Source organism: Acipenser ruthenus, chromosome 38 (assembly GCF_902713425.1).
Source record: "Acipenser ruthenus chromosome 38, fAciRut3.2 maternal haplotype, whole genome shotgun sequence".
NCBI classification, from domain to species: Eukaryota; Metazoa; Chordata; class Actinopteri; order Acipenseriformes; family Acipenseridae; genus Acipenser; species Acipenser ruthenus.
In genome coordinates, this window is record NC_081226.1 from 2,166,948 (window position 1) to 2,185,088 (window position 18,141).

General features: G+C 39.9%; 1 protein-coding gene across 2 annotated transcripts; it reads left to right on the forward strand.

Moving 5' to 3' along the window:
• The first annotated feature begins 1,526 nt into the window (after window positions 1–1,526).
• On the forward strand, window positions 1,527–12,798 carry LOC117434125 (guanine nucleotide-binding protein-like 1). 2 transcript variants are annotated; one of them, XM_059009155.1, is made up of 12 exons: window positions 1,527–1,584; window positions 2,273–2,444; window positions 2,850–2,986; window positions 3,457–3,608; window positions 4,098–4,169; window positions 4,601–4,808; window positions 5,600–5,698; window positions 6,338–6,532; window positions 6,830–7,008; window positions 7,969–8,143; window positions 8,930–9,070; window positions 10,054–12,798. In XM_059009155.1, the coding sequence occupies exons 1-12, from the start codon at window positions 1,542–1,544 to the stop codon at window positions 10,326–10,328; spliced, it is 1,848 nt and encodes a 615-aa protein (XP_058865138.1). In that variant the 5' UTR covers window positions 1,527–1,541; the 3' UTR covers window positions 10,329–12,798. The 2 variants fall into 2 exon arrangements, with proteins under 2 accessions (XP_058865138.1, XP_058865137.1); XM_059009154.1 differs by having other exon boundaries at window positions 1,551–1,764.
• The last annotated feature ends 5,343 nt before the right edge of the window (window positions 12,799–18,141 follow it).

Consider the following 18,141-nt stretch of genomic DNA (forward strand, 5'->3'; position numbering starts at 1 on the left):
ATACAAAATCATGCCGTAAGAGATCTGCAAATTCCCAGTGAAAGCCAGGTAAAGGGGTTAGATCTGGCGTGTAAATAATTAGCAACACAATACGTAGACTTGGAACCAAAATAAATATGCAAGCACGTGGGAATGTGACTGGAGCCAGAAATTGAAGAAATGATTAATGATTAATTAGGTTCCAGTCAGAGGTGTATAAAAAAGGGTGATCGCAGGTGTTAATATTAAAATTAATGCTGGTGATGGAGGTGAAGCTGCTGTGCTGGAGTTTTTTTGTGTCGATCTTTTGTTTTGGCCATTGTGCCGTTTATTTTGTTAACGTGTTTTGTTTGTTTAGTGTTTGTATTTGTAAATAAAGTGTGCATTAAACCTGCAGTTTCTGTGTTCTGAGTCTCTCTCTCTCTCTCTCTCTCTCGATAACATCTTGGACGGGACGCTACACTGTCACAGAAGGACGAACATAAAAGCATTATTTTAGCATTCTGTGCCATAAAAAACCACTTGGTTAGACTGGAGTCCATTGCCAATTGTCTGTTATCAACAGCTTTCATCTCATCACCACTAAATTTGAATGCAGGTTTGTTTTTATGAGCCATTTTACATTCCTGGAAAATTTAAATATCAGTGGGTTTTCATTACATGAAGCTGGAGCTGCAAATGGACTGTAAATGGGTAGTCCCTGCATCTCCTGTCATGGTTACACGGGTTTCAAAACACAAAAGCAAATACAAAATAAAGGTTGTCTTTCCCAGACGGGTGCTCTATTGATTGATTTGACAGCTCTATCTCTGGTTGCTGTTCTCAGAACGAACCGCAGTGCTCAGAACAAACTGCTCCCTCTGCTGGTCTTAGTGTGAATCGGTTCCTCAGCCCCCTTCCGTCCAGACTGGAGAGAAAGAAGAGTGACAAGTTTTTTTTTTCTACGCAGGTACTGCCCCATCTGTGATCCGTGACTGTTTTAGGGGTCGTTTATGACAGTCCCCTTCTTAACAAATAAAGTAAAATATCAGATTATGTATGCTGTCAAACCATTTCATTAACAAAAAGGAAAGAACACTTGATTCATAATAGATACACATCATTATTGAAGGGTCATCTATCAGGTTGATAGTTCTAGACGTGTTTTTCGTTTTAAATAAGGTTTAAACCTAATTAAAAAAAGAAATCCCGTATGACAGCACAGTTTATAAGAAAAGAACACTGTAACCTGCTGTGTATTTAAAAAAAAAAACAAACATAAAAACTGCTTGTAACGTTAACAAAATTCGGCTTCTGCTTTTCTGCAACTATTAAATATACGCCTCAAACTGCCAGCACTAAGTATGGTGGTTTTGTAAAGTGAAGCTGTACTATTTTGTTGAAATGGGGGTGGCTAGCTAACAATTTGTACCAAACAACATAGACATTTTCTGTTTAAATAAATTATTCGCGTATATTATTTATATTTATTTATTTAAATAATGAGTAAAACCAGTTTTGGAAGAAATATCGTAATAGTTTCAGTTTATTGATTTAGCAAGGCTTTGGTTCCAACCTATCTTATGAATGGTTGTTCCAACATTGCCAGCAGTCGCTATGGAAGCGGTGAGTTAGTGCATTTCGTGTAGTGGAACTTTATCGTGAATTTATATTAGATACTGTTTTTTTTTTACACACTAGTTGTACCGTTACAAACTTAGATTAAAAAAAAAATGCCGAAAAAGAAACCGTTTAGCGTCAAACAAAAGAAGAAACAGTTACAAGATAAACGAGAGAGGAAAAGAGGTACGTTTGCATCGTTCATTGAGACGTCTGAAGCAGTGTTTGTATAAGAAACTGATAAGTAGGCTATCGTTGGTTGTGTATAGAGAAACATGTTACATCACAATTATTTACGGTACTCGTAATTTAAATTGCAACAGTACATAGCGACATTTGTGCAAAGGCAAATGGCGAGCTATGTTTATTAGTGTCTTATTATTCGCTACCAGAGGTAAAAGAGTCCTGCTACGACGTTATGCCATAATAATAATAATAATAATAATAATAATAATAATAATAATAATAAACAGCGTTGAGTCGTGTTCTGCGCATTTCATATTTATGGGAACATCAACAACGCCCCACATTAACGGTCAGTGGTACGCTAAAATGATAATCATGAATGACTATGTACGACAGTCGTCTTTGCAAGCTGCGGCAGGCCTTATTGGCTGTCCAGTTTGTTTACTTCCTGTGAGAGGGTCTCTTTTTTGCATTTGGTCAAAGTTTCACCCCTGCTCTTTGCTTTCAGGTCCACCTGATGAGGTGCGCGCTGGGTCCAACAGCCGCAGCGGCAGCATGGAGAGGCATCGCGAGGAGCACACAGACACATCCGACAGCGAGTCTATGTCCCTCCAGGTCAGGAGAATAAACCAGCAGCCTGGCCCCCGCCGGCCAGGGGAGCGAGGCTACGACCCCAACAGGTCAGGACAGTCCTCCACTATGTGCTGAGCGCCATTGCTGTGATTTCAGTTACTTGTCGGGACAAAGTTAAAAGTTATACTTCTGCTTCAAATAAGAACATACCGAACTTCATGCTGGCATCATTTTATGATTTAATGTTTTAGATTTTCCTAATTCCACTGCAGACAGGGTATCCTTTATTTAATGGCTTGAACCCTTGAACCTGTACATTGTGGATTGCTTACTAAATGCTGAGCACCGTTTAAGCTATGTAAGGCTTTTACACAATTGCAGAAGGTTATTTTTTAATTGTGTGAGATATCGCACTGCTCCTTTCTTAATTGGGCACACGTGATACAGGTTAGTGGTAGTGTTTAGTTTAGTTAGTTAGTCAGTTAGTGCTATAAACGTTTCATTAAATGCAGGTACCGGATACACTTTGAGCGAGAGAGCAAGGAGGAGGTTGAGCGCAGGAAGAAGGTTTCCCGGGAGAAGGTGTTGGAGCCAGTCCGGGATTTGGAGCTGGAGATTGACATTGATGACATCTATAAACCAGGCACCGGTCAGTTTACCTGCAAACAGATCATCCTCATTCAGCTTTGTTTCCTGCGTCGTCTTGTATGCATGCCACGCTACAGTTTTGCAACAGTATCAAGGGAACCGCTCATTCAATTATGTGGAAACTTGCAAGGAATTAGTATTATTAACTAGTCATTTAGCAGACGCTTTTATCCAAAGTGACTTACAGAGACTAGAGGGCTGAACTGTGCATCAACAGCTGCTGCAGAGTCACCTACACTTGACCTCGCTTTTACGTCTATCATAATCATTACAGTCTGTGTGACCCACTTGCATTTTAAAATATTTTTAAATATTATTTAGGTTGTTAAAACTGTCAATCTAGTGTAAATTACATTTCATCTTGCTTTTATTTGCTGAACGTCTTTTATACAGTCACTGCTCTTAAGCTGCCTTTCTGAGCATGAGCGAAAAGAAATGAGTCAAATATTCAATTCAGCTCTCTCCCTCCAGTGCTGGACTTCCCGAAGAGACCCCCTTGGGATTACACGATGTCGAAGGAGAAGCTGCTGCAGATTGAGGAGAAGTCTTTCAGGGAGTACCTGGAGCAGGTCTACAGCCAGTACAAGCCCACACAGCTTAGCTACTTCGAACACAACCTGGAGGTGAGAGGGTGCCTGTAACTGTGATTGCAGGCAGTACTGGCCGGCTTAGCCCAGCTACTTCAAACTAAATCAAGCAGAAAGGGACAGGGGAACAGAGGAGAATCTGGAGTGGGTCTATGGGTCTATTACGAGACCAAACAGCAAGGAGATGTCCTGGGAAGATACTTTGAACCTAGAGGGAAAGAAAGGGATTGAAAGAGGTACGAGGGAGCAAGGGGAGAGGGAGAGAGTCCACAGCCAGTTCGGGGTCACACAGCTCAGCTACTTCAAACACAACCTGGAGATAAGGCAGAGTGTAGGTTGGTTAAAACTGCTGGGGGACCAGACAGACAAGACAAGAGCTTTACAAAGGTGGGGTCCTTACTTGGGGCTGTGCGGGTAAACAGCTTTCAGAGGGTGTGTCTATTTCTTTTATTTATTTATTTTTTTAACATAAAAAAACTAAAATAAAAAGCCAAAGCGGTAATTGTCAATTCTTGTCCCCAATAGACGTGGAGACAGCTGTGGAGAGTGCTGGAGATGTCGGATGTGTTGCTTCTCATTACAGACATCAGACACCCGGTACGTGGATTAATACAAGTGGAGGATACAAAACGATTCGAGGAGCGTCGAGAGACGGAGTCTAGAACGGATTTCTTTTCTTGATTTAATTTGTGTGTTACCTACGGGCAACCGTCTTGTTTTGCTGTTAGCTTCAATTGTACAAAAAAACAAAGTTCCCTCTCTCTAGCTGTAGCCTCCCTTGCAGTGGCTGTTCTTGCCTCTCGCTGCATTTAGTCATTGCTGAAACGGACACATCCAGTCCCTTTTGTGATTGATACCAAAGTATGTGTTGGGTAAAATGGGAAACGGAGAGGAAGGACGGTAAAACAGGAAACAAATGTCCCCCTCCTTGCACTACAAACCGGCACAGGTTTTTAATTAATCTGTTTTTGCTTTTTTTCCCTGCCCCTCTCTCTCTCTCTCTCTCTCGCTCTCTCCCTGTTTCCCAGGTCCTCCACTTTTCCCCTGCACTCTATGACTATGTTACCGTGGAGATGAAGAAGAGCCTCATTCTGGTGCTGAATAAGATCGATCTGGCCCCGCCTGCTCTGGTGGTTGCCTGGCGACAGTATTTCCAGCAGCGGTTTCCAGAGGTCCTTATAGTCTGCTTCACCTCCTTTCCACAGAACAGAGGAGAGGGGAGGGACCCAGAGGATGGTAAGCTAGAGGGAGGGAGAAACATTTGTCTACCTGATTTTATTCTATTAGTTCTATGCCTATCTTGAAATGTTTTTATAAGACATCATCCCCCAATCTATTATATAATTCATGTTCCAGTCCAATGAAAACTGGATTTGTGATGCTGAATACAGTGGGATGCAGACTTTGTCACCAGCTCCACGGTAGTCAATTGTCTGCTTTCCTTTCTGAAAGATATTTTGAAAACCAGCATAGTATTTGTAAAATGTTAATACAAACCAATTGGGAAATAAACCGTGCATTTGTCTGACAAGTACAGATTGCGTGTTTGCAACTAGAGCTGTTATACAGCTGTGGTCAAAAGTTTTGCATCCCCCTATAGAATTAACTAATTTGGCTTCATAAAGTCGAATGAAACCTGCTGAATAATGTTATGCTAACATATTGCATTACATACTGCTCTGAAGTTTTCCATATACTTAATGAAAAACTGACAAAAAATTGAAAAATGTGACATTTTGAAAATGTAACATGAAATAGTGTACTAATATTATGGCTTCCGGTAGACTTTTGCGATATCATTTTGTTGTTTCTTTGATTTCACGATGTTAAATAAAAGATCTAAATGATGTTCATGTAGTTCAAAATAAATAAATAATGTCTCAATCTTAAAATTCTAGGCGATGCAAAACTTTTGGCTATAGCTGTATATCCCTGAATACATGTCAGGGATTCTGTATGCACACATCAGTCCTATCGAGGACAGCAATCCAGTGTTTTGTCTCACTGCTGTGTTTGTTGGTGATCAGTGTTCAAGAAGCGCAGGAGGAGGAGAAGAGGGGGCTTGGCAGGAGCAATGGGACCGAAGCAGCTACTCAAGGCATGTGAGGCTGTCACTGCTGGCAAAGGTAGGGAGCGGATCCACTAGAATTACTGGATATGATTGGGGGAGAGAAAAATAATTCAGTCTTTGAAACTTACCAAGCACTTAGCAGCTCTGTAAGTGCAAAATATTGTCATGGTCATAGTGGTGGATATCCTTTTATCTACAGCCAGACAAAGCAAGGTACGGTATAGTAAGATGATGCCTTCACCCTTCCATATCTCGCAAACTTAAGTTAGTCATGCAGTATACAAGTTGCACACAAAAATAGTGGTAAACCATTGACTGTTTTCGACATTCTTGTGATAGGATTAACCGCGAAGATCCAATTTGGGTAAAGCCTTTGTGTAGTTGCAGAGTTAGGTACAAACTTGGGTAAAAAGGCACAAGCTGAAACGTTTGTGTGCTCGACTCTTTTTCTAACCTCAGAGTAACGGTTTGAGCGTTTTGAAGATGGTGCAAACTCGTTCTTGTAGTAAGTCTGTGAAACGGAAGAAGGTTACACACAGTGGCAACATTTATTATGAACTCACTCTATTTTATGTCCAGGCCTCTCATCATTGGTACATTAGGAGGGAGAGAAAATGACCTCTTGTCAAAGGCACCGAAATGGATAAGGTGTGTAGAAATTCCACTCTAACCAGCCCTTCTTCCTCTGTTCCAGTGGACCTGAGCAGCTGGCAGGAGAAGATGGAGCGGGATACAGTGGCAGCGAGCGCCAAGAGTGGGGGACTGGCTTCAGAGGGGGAGGAGGATGAGGAGATGGTGCTAGTGGAACACCACAGTGACGTTGCCATGGAGATGGGAATCCCCTCTCAGGAGCTTTTCAAAGATGGGGTCCTTACTCTGGGCTGCGTGGGTAAGCAGCTTTCAGCGGCTTTGTCTATATCACTGCCTGTTCTTTTATTTTTGCTTGTTTTCTCCAAAAACAAAATTGATGTGGTGGAGAGGTGGGGGGCATTTGCTGGCCATATTAACACACATTTTACATCTACTACACTAACTAAATATCTTGCTATCCTGAAATAGATACTCCTGTACTCCTGTAATAAAAAATAACATTAATAATAAACAAGATCAGTGCAAACATTATCTCTTTATTTCCAATGCAGAATGACAACTATTCTTCCTGCTCACATCCCCCCCCCCCCCACAGGGTTCCCTAACGTAGGAAAGTCTTCTCTGATCAATGGGCTGGTGGGCCGGAAGGTGGTGAGCGTGTCCCGGACCCCCGGTCACACCAAGTACTTCCAGACCTATTTCCTGACCCCGACCGTCAAGCTGTGCGACTGCCCAGGACTCATCTTCCCCTCCCTCGTCCACAGACAGCAACAGGTACAGCCACTAGACCTGGGGCAATTCCAATTGTAATTGTGTAATTTGTAATGAATTGCAATTACAGCATAATTGGAGTTGAACCTTGGCATGCCTGCGTAATTGTAATTGTCATATAATTAATCAATTACAGTTCAATTCCTTTCCAAGCGTGTTTTTACATTGAGCGAAAATTTCATCTCGTATTTTCAGCCACTTTTAGTGATCCCCTTTGTTTGAACAAGCGTTCTATAGCATGTTTTGCTGATGGGGCTGCTGTGATTACTGTATAGGCTTTGATGATTGATAATGTTACAGCGTCTATTTCACATTTAACCCACAATAATTGGGACCTTCTCCCAGCTCCCAGTCAGCATTTGAAAAGCAGACAGATATTTGTAAAAAAAATAAATAAATAAAAAAAAGGATGCTTTGGAGATACAAAACTATGGAGAAAGCGACAATTCGCAGGATAAGATGTGATGTAAGGATGGGGATTATCGTGATCATTTTTAGTTGATTGCTTTCCCGTCAAACCCCTCTACTGCATGTCGAATCGTAGACTGCAGCTGGAAGTGGTGCAGATGCATGGCATTAGGGAGACTTGGGGTCCCGTGGTTAAAGAAAGAGGCTTGTTACCAGGAGGTTCAAACCCCGGCTCAGCCACTGACTCACTGTGTGCGACCCTGAGCAAGTCACTGAACCTCCATGTGCTCCGTCCTTAAGATGAGACGTAAAACGAGGTCCTACTGTAAGTGATTCTGCAGCAGCAGTTGTGATGCATAGTTAACCCCCAACTCTAAGTTGCTTTAGATAAAAGCGTTTGCTAAATGACTCATTATTATTATTATTATTATTATTATTATTATTAATAATAATAATAATAATAATAATAATAATAATAATAATAATAATAATAATAATAATAAGATCAGTGGTACATAAAAACTTCCAAGTAACCTCTAAATATGCCTGTTGTAGATCTTGGCTGGGATTTACCCCATCGCTCAGATCCAGGAGCCGTACACTTCAGTGGGGTACCTGGCAGAGAGGATCCCCATCCAGGAACTGCTGAAGCTAAAGCACCCGGACGCTGAGGAGAGCCGATTGAAGGAGCGGGAGGCGCCTCCGTGGACTGCCTGGGACATCTGTGAAGGTAAGGGAAAGGGGGGGTAAGCTGGTGTTTTTATTTTTTGGCTTGCTTGATTGCAGGCCTCCGAACTTGCTTGGCCAAAAAGCAAGCAGCCAAAAGAATGGGGTGGGTGGGTGTTGCAATAGAAATACAAAAAACGTGATGGCCGTAGACCTATTTTATTTATTTTTCTCGACCATAATTTGAAACCTTCCGCTCTCATAAAAAAAAACATGATGAATTGATTCAGATCATTGACACTGAGGGGCCCACTTGGTCTACTGGAATGTGTTTGCAAGCAACTGGGGTTTCGCAGCGCTGTTTTAAGAATCCCAAAAGATCCGATTCACACTTCTGTCCAAACTGTCATATTTTGGACCAAGGTGTTCTGTCACAGTTATATCAATAAGTGATGTATTGTGGGAATGCAGTAGAGGTAGCATTGTGTTTTGCTTTTCAGTGAAAAGGTGAAGCAGGTAATGGCATTGTGTTTATTGAACACTAGACTCATTTCAAACTCTTAATTATTATTTATTTGGCCGATCCAAGGCGACTTACAGGTGTTACAGGGCAGTACAGGGTTACAGTGCAAAATTCAGTATAGTTTACAGTATAATACTAATAAAATACAATATGAAATAGGATGCAACCAGTTTTATAGTTATATCTACAATGACATAATCGTGCGATTAATACATTACCTGAGGATCCAGTGACGTGGTGCTTGGGTCAGGCAAGTCCAGGGCAGAGCAGGAGGGGTGGATCAAGAGATCTACAAGTGCTGTCTAAACAAACTGTGTTCCTCTGCAGCCTGGGCGGAAAAGAGAGGCTACAAGACGGCGAAGGCGGCTCGCAATGACGTCTACCGGGCTGCTAATAGCGTGTTGAGGCTGGCTGCGGACGGAAGGCTGTGTCTGTGTATGAGACCACCGGGGTACGCACTGCAGAAAGGTAGGAGAGGGCAGCAAAGAGTGCAATTGAAATATTATCACTGGGACCCAGTCATCTGGGTTGATTTTTGCTTCCTGTTACCTGATCACTTCACTATGCTCTAACAGCCATCAGACCACGTGACCTGCAGCCCAGGTTCCAGGGTGTAGCAGTTTTATCTATTGTAAAATATTTTGAAAACCTGAAAAAAAAATAACAAGAACCACATGATTCTCAGTGCACTAGAACGCTGGATCAGTAGGAATGTTAATGAATCTAACGAGGTGAGAAAATGGGATGGTGGGTGTTGGTTAACACTCCTATCAGAGAGATGTCAAGATTACACACCCCTCAAATAAATCGATATTAACAAGCAATTTTTCTTACTTAAGTAAAGCTGTATTTTTTCATGTTTTTTCACGTTCCGAGAAATGTACCCATTGCCGTGTGATATGTAGTTTCCCATGAACATTCTCATTTCTGAAAGAATTGGCACTTAAAAATAAGTACAGCAAACACCTGTTTTACTGTCTCACTATCTGTCAAATTTAGCTGGATAAGTCTGCTTCCGATAAATGACACGATTTCTTATAAAATATCTTCATTTGAAAAGCCCATAGCTGCATCAAAGATCGGAAGTATTTCTGCTAAAGATCGCACTGCCCAGTACAAGAAAGGGGAACGTTTCACATGTCTGTTATTATTTTTATATATATATATATATTTTGGATAATTCACTGGTGGTGAAAGTAGAATGTCTTTTAAAAGGTGGGCTTAAAAAATAAATATTCTGCAATTTAGCATTTACTGTTGTTCGGGTAAGTATTTAAATATTAAGGCACATATGTTCTATAATAAAAAAAATAATTAATTTTGAATGTTTTAATAAGAAATATGTTTAATCGTGAAATATCTATTTTTAGACCGACAAATAAGCATTTCTTCTTACCGTGAAAAAAAAAATACAGCCCAGCTTATAAGTGTCTGGCTCCCCTTTATTGCAGCGCACTGGGAGCAGCACCCTGAGACAGTAGAGATCACCGCCCTACAGGCCGCTCAGAGGCATGACAGCCGGGCAACCTCAGAGGAGGAAGAGGAAGAGATCTCCAGCTCGGAGCAGGAGGAGGACGAGAAAGACAGAGATGCAGATGAAGAGGAGGAGGAGGAAGAAGAGGAGGGGCCAAAGGAGGAAGGGACCTCTTTCAAGAAGGCGCCAAAGAACAAAATTCTTAGCTCCAATATGTTCTCACTGCTGGGAGACGATGACGAGTGTACTTGATTCCCCGCTACAAATTTCTAATGGCTTCTGGTTGATGGTGCGCTAGCATGCAGTGCAGTGCGTTTTTACCCCTCTCCCATCTCTTTTGACAACTGGGCCACCCAGGCTCATGAATAATAATGCAGCGGCACATTTTGGGGTTACATTTGACCAGTTTGGCAGAGAAAAATGGGGACTGATGGGGGGGTGTAGTTTCTCTAATGCAAGATTGCTTGCTTCACTGCAAAGCTTCAGTAAAATTGAAAACGTTTGGATATTAAAATACATCAGATGCATAAGTAAAAAGCTGGCAGTTCTCCCTGGTAAACTAGATGTTGAAATAGCAAGCAAGTGAATAGAAAAGGAGGTAGAAGAGGTAACTATTAGGCTGTAATCCTTGTGACCTGTCAGTAGACTGCTTCAATACGCTGGTTTAAAATGACAGCTGTGCTGTTTTATTTTATTGTAAGGTTGCTTTAGAAACTAGTCCGATGGGCATGTTTAATCACACAAGCGGAGATAATAACTGAGAATAAGTGTCAAAACCAGTGGCTTACTGTCCCTTATTGAAAGTAGAAAAAGTCATTAAAAAAAAAAAAAAAAAAAAAAACACCACATGTGTTTTAGCAAAGCTTGTCTATATAACCTGTTATACGGTATCCTGGTTCCCTGTGCCTTATTATCTACTTCTAAAGTCTCTTGGCTAATCTGCAATGATGGAGGTATTAATGAGAGAGAGAGACAGCAATACAATTCTGTATGTAGGGTTGCCCCATGATGTTTTCCACATCCAGGCTCTCTATGTACTGCCGATTTCACAAAACATTTGAACTAACTAGCATCTGTACTGTATAACAGAAAAGGCAGTTCCAGATTAGTCTCGCCCAACATGCTAAACAGCACATAAGCCTTGTACACCCGTCATCGGTGTTCTAAACAGGGTCTAGAACAACGTTCTAGACACTGCTGGAATATGGATTTAGAAATAATCACGGGGCCCTCTGATAAAAGGTAGTTTATTGTCCCCTTGCTTAAAAATAAGTTAGTTCTGGGACAATCCTAATTAAACTTGATTAAGGGAGTCTCCCCTTACTTCAGCAGTCTTTCTCCAGATTACAGCATTGCCGGTTTGGATCCTGCCTCTTCTACCTGGTTAATAAATAGGTGGGTGAAAATTTAAATTGAGAACATTTCTTCTCGTGCTGATGTCATGTAGGGGTTCCTTATTTTTTTTAGCGCTTTACATTATTACCATGAACCTGGGGTGACTGAAAGTTTGGAAAGAGACATCCTCCAATCAGATCACTTTAGACCTGTTGTGTTCAGCCCCTGCTTGCTTCTCTTGGAGAACTCCAAAAGAATATAGTATTCTGAACAGCACTGCTGCCCATTGGCCGCGGATTGTAATTACTTTTTGGAACAAACAAACAAACCAGTCCTTCAGCTGCTGCCCTTTGTGCATGGAACCTGTACTTAGAACTAAAGTCTTTCTGGGGAGGGAAGAAAGGAAATCTTACTCCTGCTCCTTCTTTATGCTGTTTCAAGATGTAATTCTCAGACGGGTGCTATTCCTGTTTGCCCTTGGTTTTGACAGTATCAATGTAAAGGGTACTAATCTGAAATTTGGTAAATAAAACACTACCATATTTGATAGCACTTAATGCCATGTGATATAAGTATGAATATCACAAAGCAAGTGGCATGGGCCATATATTTATACAAATAATCCCTTATGCACTTTTCAATGATTTTCATCATTTGGCTTGTTTTACCAGTACATTCATACCCTCGCCGCCTTGAAATCTGGTCACAACTTTAGACTGGGAAAGCATCCGAAAATGCTGCAACCAAGTAGAGTCAAGCATAATTTTATGTTGGAAGAAACCAATGAGGGCGTAATGAGTCTAGCCACTGTGTTCTCGCGATACTGTATTCATTTTACAGCTATGGCCAAATGTTTTGCATCACCTAGAATTATAGGATTGAGACATCATTAAAAAAAATTAAACAAAATGAACATAATTTAGCTCTTATTTATCATGTAATCAAACAAACTACAAAATGATATTGTGATGGTAGTACAGTATTTCATGTTAATTTTGAAATGTCTTTTTTTTTTTGGTAAGTATATGGAAAACTACAAAGCACTATGTATTTCAATATGTTAACGTAACATTATTCAGCAGGTTTCATTCGACTTTTTAGTTCCTTTAGACATTCTATAGGGGGATGCAAAACTTTTGGTGATGGCAAATCTCCTGGTTAAATAAAGAATCAATTTTTAGAACTGCACATTGCTTGGTGATCAAGAAAGAGCAGGGAAATGGATTTAAAACCTTGTCATCCATACTTATAATCTGTGAATCTCGATACCCTCCTCCTCTTTATAGTTTAAGTTCATTCCAGATTTGCATTTTGAAGCGTGCATTCCAAAACCTCTATTCCAGAACTGTACTTGTTTGTACATTCAATAAAGAGACTATTTACTTGGCTCCCTTTTTGCTCAGCGCGTTCTTTGTAATCTACTGCTGTAGAAGCTGGCTGGCCCTTTGTTGTGGGGATAACTGTTTAAATGACATGCTTCATCTGCTTAACAGCTATTTCAATGAAGCAGACACTGCTAAATGACATGCTTCATCTGCTTCACAGCTATTTCAATGAAGCAGACACCCACTGGAGCTTTGAGGATTTGTGTTATGCATTAGGGTGAACAGCTTTTGAGTAGGATTTTTTTTTTTTTTAATGCATTACAATAAACAACATAAGTATATCATAAATTATGAATTAGTCATTTAGCAGATGCTTTTATCCAAAGCGACTTACAGAGACGAGGGGGTGGTGAACTATGCATCACAACTGCTGCTGCTGCAGTCACAATAGGACCGCGATTTTAGGTCTCATCTGAAATTACACAACAGACATGTGACAATACTGAGTTCCTGAGTTAAGAAGCTATATTCTCACATGATTGGAATCGAATGGGCTAATTGTGCAACATACAGATGACTATAAAGCTGAGGGAACATGAAGCCACTTTCTGGCTTGGAACTTGGTTTCAGGAGACTGTGTTGCAGCTTGGAGTTTGATACGGCAAAGTTGCCTCAAACTAGGTCTCCCTGAACCAGGTTTCAAGCCACTGTTCCTGACAAATACAAAAAATAAATACTCAATGACTGACTAATGTGGAGGGAGCAACAGAACTACTCAGAATTATTGCACATGTTGTAAAAAAATAATAATGATAAGTCAATGCAGCTGGCATTTAAAGTATTTGTGTCTGAATTTGACAGTAAAATACAGTAAACGAGTGGTAAAACCCAATTGACATTGTCAATAATGTTGCTTTACTTCTCCACTAGGTGGTAGCAAATCCCCATTTGCTAAGGCATCACACACATACATACAGGAGGGTGGGCCAATATTAAACTGTCGTTCGTGTGTAGGTCCACCATAGCCAGCTAGGATAGACCAAGTAAAATGTTCTTGAGGGATAGGTAACCCTTTCTCAATAGACCACACATTCAATGACTTTGTTTTGCATTTGGGGGTGGAAATCTCCTGCAAGTTCCTGAGAACTGTCATCCCTTTTGAGATCAAACAATATCACTGCCCCCCTTTGAAATCCATGCCCTTACATCTGCTTATTACAACGGAAGATGATAAATGTACCCCCTTTTAACGGGTGATAGAGCAATGTCGTTTTTTAAAGGATATAGAATACGTTAATAATTATTTATAATACTGTACTTAGTGTAGACATCTATTAATTAGTTTTAAAAAAATACTAATATAATCTAAAGACAGACCTATACTTGGTTTTAAAATAAATGAGCCACATTTTAAACCCAGAGCGTTGCAGTACGCCTTTGCTGTAATTGTCAGGTAATAAAACCCGTGAGAGCTAAGGTCACTGTTCTGCGTCACCCCCTGGTCCGTAAACGCGAATGTATTCAGGAAATATGACATTTAAATGATTTATCGGTTCAGTCGCTTCTCCTCGGGGAACTGCGTATGTAGCCCCCTCCACACGATACGCTAGGCTTGAATCAGCTTGGCTTGCTCAACCGACCCTCCAGGGAGCGGGCAGTGAATTAGCTGCACGCTCCTTTGTGCTTGCTTGGTTGTTCTAGTGGCAGGCACAGATGACTGAGGCATTGCGTTAATCAGCCTGCTTTTTAATTTTTTTTTGGAACGTTGTTTTCGTTATGTTCCAAATCATATAAGGACTGTTTTAGGAAAACACATAGTGATTTAGTTTTGTGAAAACAGCAATTTTCAAACTGAACGCATGCACTGACAGACAAAAAGGTCGGTCACCAAAATAAATAAAAATCTAGTTTTTATTGTTATACTTTGAGAAATTAAGCCATTCAGAAGCGAAATAACACTGTTGACAATCTTTTAATTCAGATGACGTATTAAACCTGAGCGCGTTTACAAGACAGTGTTTTGCAAAGATGCAGAACGGAAGCAGGTCACACAGATAGGAAAACACAAACTATTGTTGATGTGCAATGTAATACCGACAAGATTACTTTTTTTATATATAACCTGTGACATGAATGGCATTTCTAAAGCTTATTTCCACCCACCTTCCATAAAACTAACAATCCGTATGTTCTTATTGCAGGCGGAGGGGTTGCAGTGCGCCGCCTAACTGAACGATACACTTGAGATTTGCTTGTGGTTTTATGGGTACATTTTGCAGCTCTGTGGTTTGAAAAGTAGAAAAAAAAGTACCTTGGACACATGCCACGAGCCTGCATGGGTTCGGGGAGCAGGTGGGTATAAGGTTGGTGTTGAGAAGTTGTTTTGTAGTTTAATTTGCAGACTGCGTTAGTTTTTGTAGTCTGCCAGTAAGATGTGCCTCGTAATGATTCTTGCATTGCCTTAGCCAATGGTTTTGCATCACCTAGAATTTAAGGATTGAGACCATTTAAAAAAAAAAAAAAAAAGATATGAACATAATTTAGATATTTTATTTAGCATGTAATCCAAGAAACTACGCAATGGTATAGAAAGGATTACCAGAAGCCACAACAGTAGTACACATTATTATTATTATTATTATTATTATTATTATTATTATTATTATTATTATTATTAAATTTCTAGGTTAAGTATATGGAAAACTGCAAAGCATTCACTATGTCAAAATAAGCAGGTTTCAGTCGACTTTATGAAGCAAAATGAGTTCATTCTATAGGGTGATGCAAAACTTTTAGCCATAGATGTAAAACAGAAGAGCAGTTTGAATCTGAGCTCAAGTAAAAACGCCTTAGCTATATAAATACAGAATACAAGTGTAGCTGCAATTAGAACTGCTCAAAATGAGTCAAATACAAGTTAAGGGGACAGTGACAAATACATCAAATTGCCATCGGAAGAGCTGCATGCTCTTAAACACAGATCTGAATGGAAAGAATGACTTTTGTTTTCTTTTTAGCTCGGCAATGAAAAGGTTAACAGTTTAGATGATTTGCTACAGGAATTAAATACAAGGTCTCAGTGGTCTGATTGGAGTTTGCTCCATCTGGTTCTCTTCAGCTGCATCTGGTTTACAGCTAACCTTCAGGATGTAAATCAACATAATTGATAACACTCCGTGTGACTTTCTCATATAAAATCGTCCCGCGGGACACAGGTACACCAGATTACTAACATATTTAACATGGAATTAATACAACTCCAGGTTTAATGTTACCTCGGGTTTACCAGACTCAGCAGTGTTAACACAGGCTTACAAATCTCACAGTGAAATGACTGCTCTGAAGGCGTCTGTGAATGGGAGCTCTCTCAAAGCTGTTTGTTTCAACATGGTCTTATGAGGTAACAGCCTTCTTTAATATGTTTACACTGTTTTGAAAATCTCCCGGGGGATCCCTGAAAGCAAAGTTTGTTGGATGATTGTCCTTTTTTTTGTTTGATCCTATTTTAGCACAAGCATCCCATAATGTTTAAAGATACCGCAGAAGACATTGCGCTTGTGTATTGGGTGGCTCTAGTTAATAAATTGATCTGTTCCCTTGCAGAATTGTAGAGTGATGACCATTCTAAGACACATCCCCATTGGAATCCAGTAGTTTTAGCAGCAACTACACAGTTACACTGAGAGTGTAGATCTGGCACTTGGAATGTGAATGACACAGCATTTGAAATGAATACGCCACACCAGCTTCTGTATAAACAGATTCAATACGTTACTGTCAGATTTTTGTCTTTTTTTTTTCATTTCGATTTAATGGCTTGTAATATGTTTAGATTTGTTCATGGACCTTGTGAAGTTGAGAGTGTATTTTCTCTTGACAGACACAGCAAAGAGAAATACACTCTCAGCTTGATTAGAGGCAGCTACTGAACACTTACAAACATACTGTAATGTTAATTCAACCTACATTATCCAGTCAGTCAGCAACTGTGTGTCTGGTAATTATTTTGCCCCGAGAGAGAGAGAGACATTTCATAAAATGTTCAGTTTGGAGACAGAGTGGATTGAATCTCTGAAATCACTGAATTATTGATAGAAATAAGGAACATGACCTAACTAGACAGAATGATGCAATCATTTCCATTAGAAGGAAATATGATAAAAATGTATATATATATATTTTTTTATTAAATATAAAACAAACCCACAGGGCACATTACTACACACAAATACATGCATATATATTACAATTGTTACAAGATATTACATTATTTTTACATAAAATTACCCATTTATACAGTTGGGTTTCTACTGGAGCAATCTAGGTAAAGTACCTTGCTCAAGGGTACAGCAGCGGTGTCCCCCACCTGGGATTGAACCCACGACCCTCCGGTCAAGAGTCCAGAGCCCTAACCACTACGAGAGAGAGAGAGAGAGAGAGAGAGAGAGAGAGAGAGAGAGAGAGAGAGAGAGAGAGAGAGAGAGAGAGAGAGAGAGAGAGAGAGAGAGAGAGAGAGAGAGAGGGAGAGAGAGAGATCCTTTATTAATCGTTTCAATTAAGACAAAAAAAGGCAAACCACAATCAGATTAACATATTTTAAACAAATAAAAGGATCATAAAAAAAATCAATACATAATAAAAAACCATAAAACTAAACAAACAGTGTTTTCTTTCTGTAAAACCAGATTAATAACAAATGAATAAAGAGAGAGAGAGAGAGAGAGAGAGACACACTGCTGTGCAAAAGTACAGAGAAACATCATCTGTAATTGACAAACCCAGGACTGGAAGACCCCAAAAAGCTGTCTAAGGATGAGCGATTCTTTTTTATATTTTTTCTTCTTTCTATTCCTTAAGGATATTATCTTCAAGTATTGCTTATCCTTGTTAGACAGCTTTTTGGGTCTTCCAGTCCTGGGTTTACCAATTACAGATGATGTTTCTCTGTACTTGTTGATGTATGCTTCGGATACCACACCTTGAAAATCGAGAGATGCAAGCTATTTCACTCAATGTGTTTCCTTCTTTATGCAAGTCAAGGTTGTTATAATAGTAGAAAACACTAGTGGAGGCTTTGAGTAAATTGTTGATGCTCATAATGCATCAGAGTAGAAAAATGCAACATGTCTAAGACTTTTGCACAGCAGAGTGTATATAGTCGCTCTTTTCTGTAATAATTGTTTTATTGTGACTTCTTTCATTCTGTAATAAATCCAAGGATGAATTGATTTTTTTTTTATATAGTGCCACTGAACCACCTTCATTGTAAGACATTGTTTTCAGAAGATCGTTTCTACATCTCTATAACACTGTGGGAAGCCAATTCCATTGAGACAGAACGTGATGGGGAAACAAAACAGTCATCTATTGATCTATTGATCTCCATTACTGCAAAATGCACACAT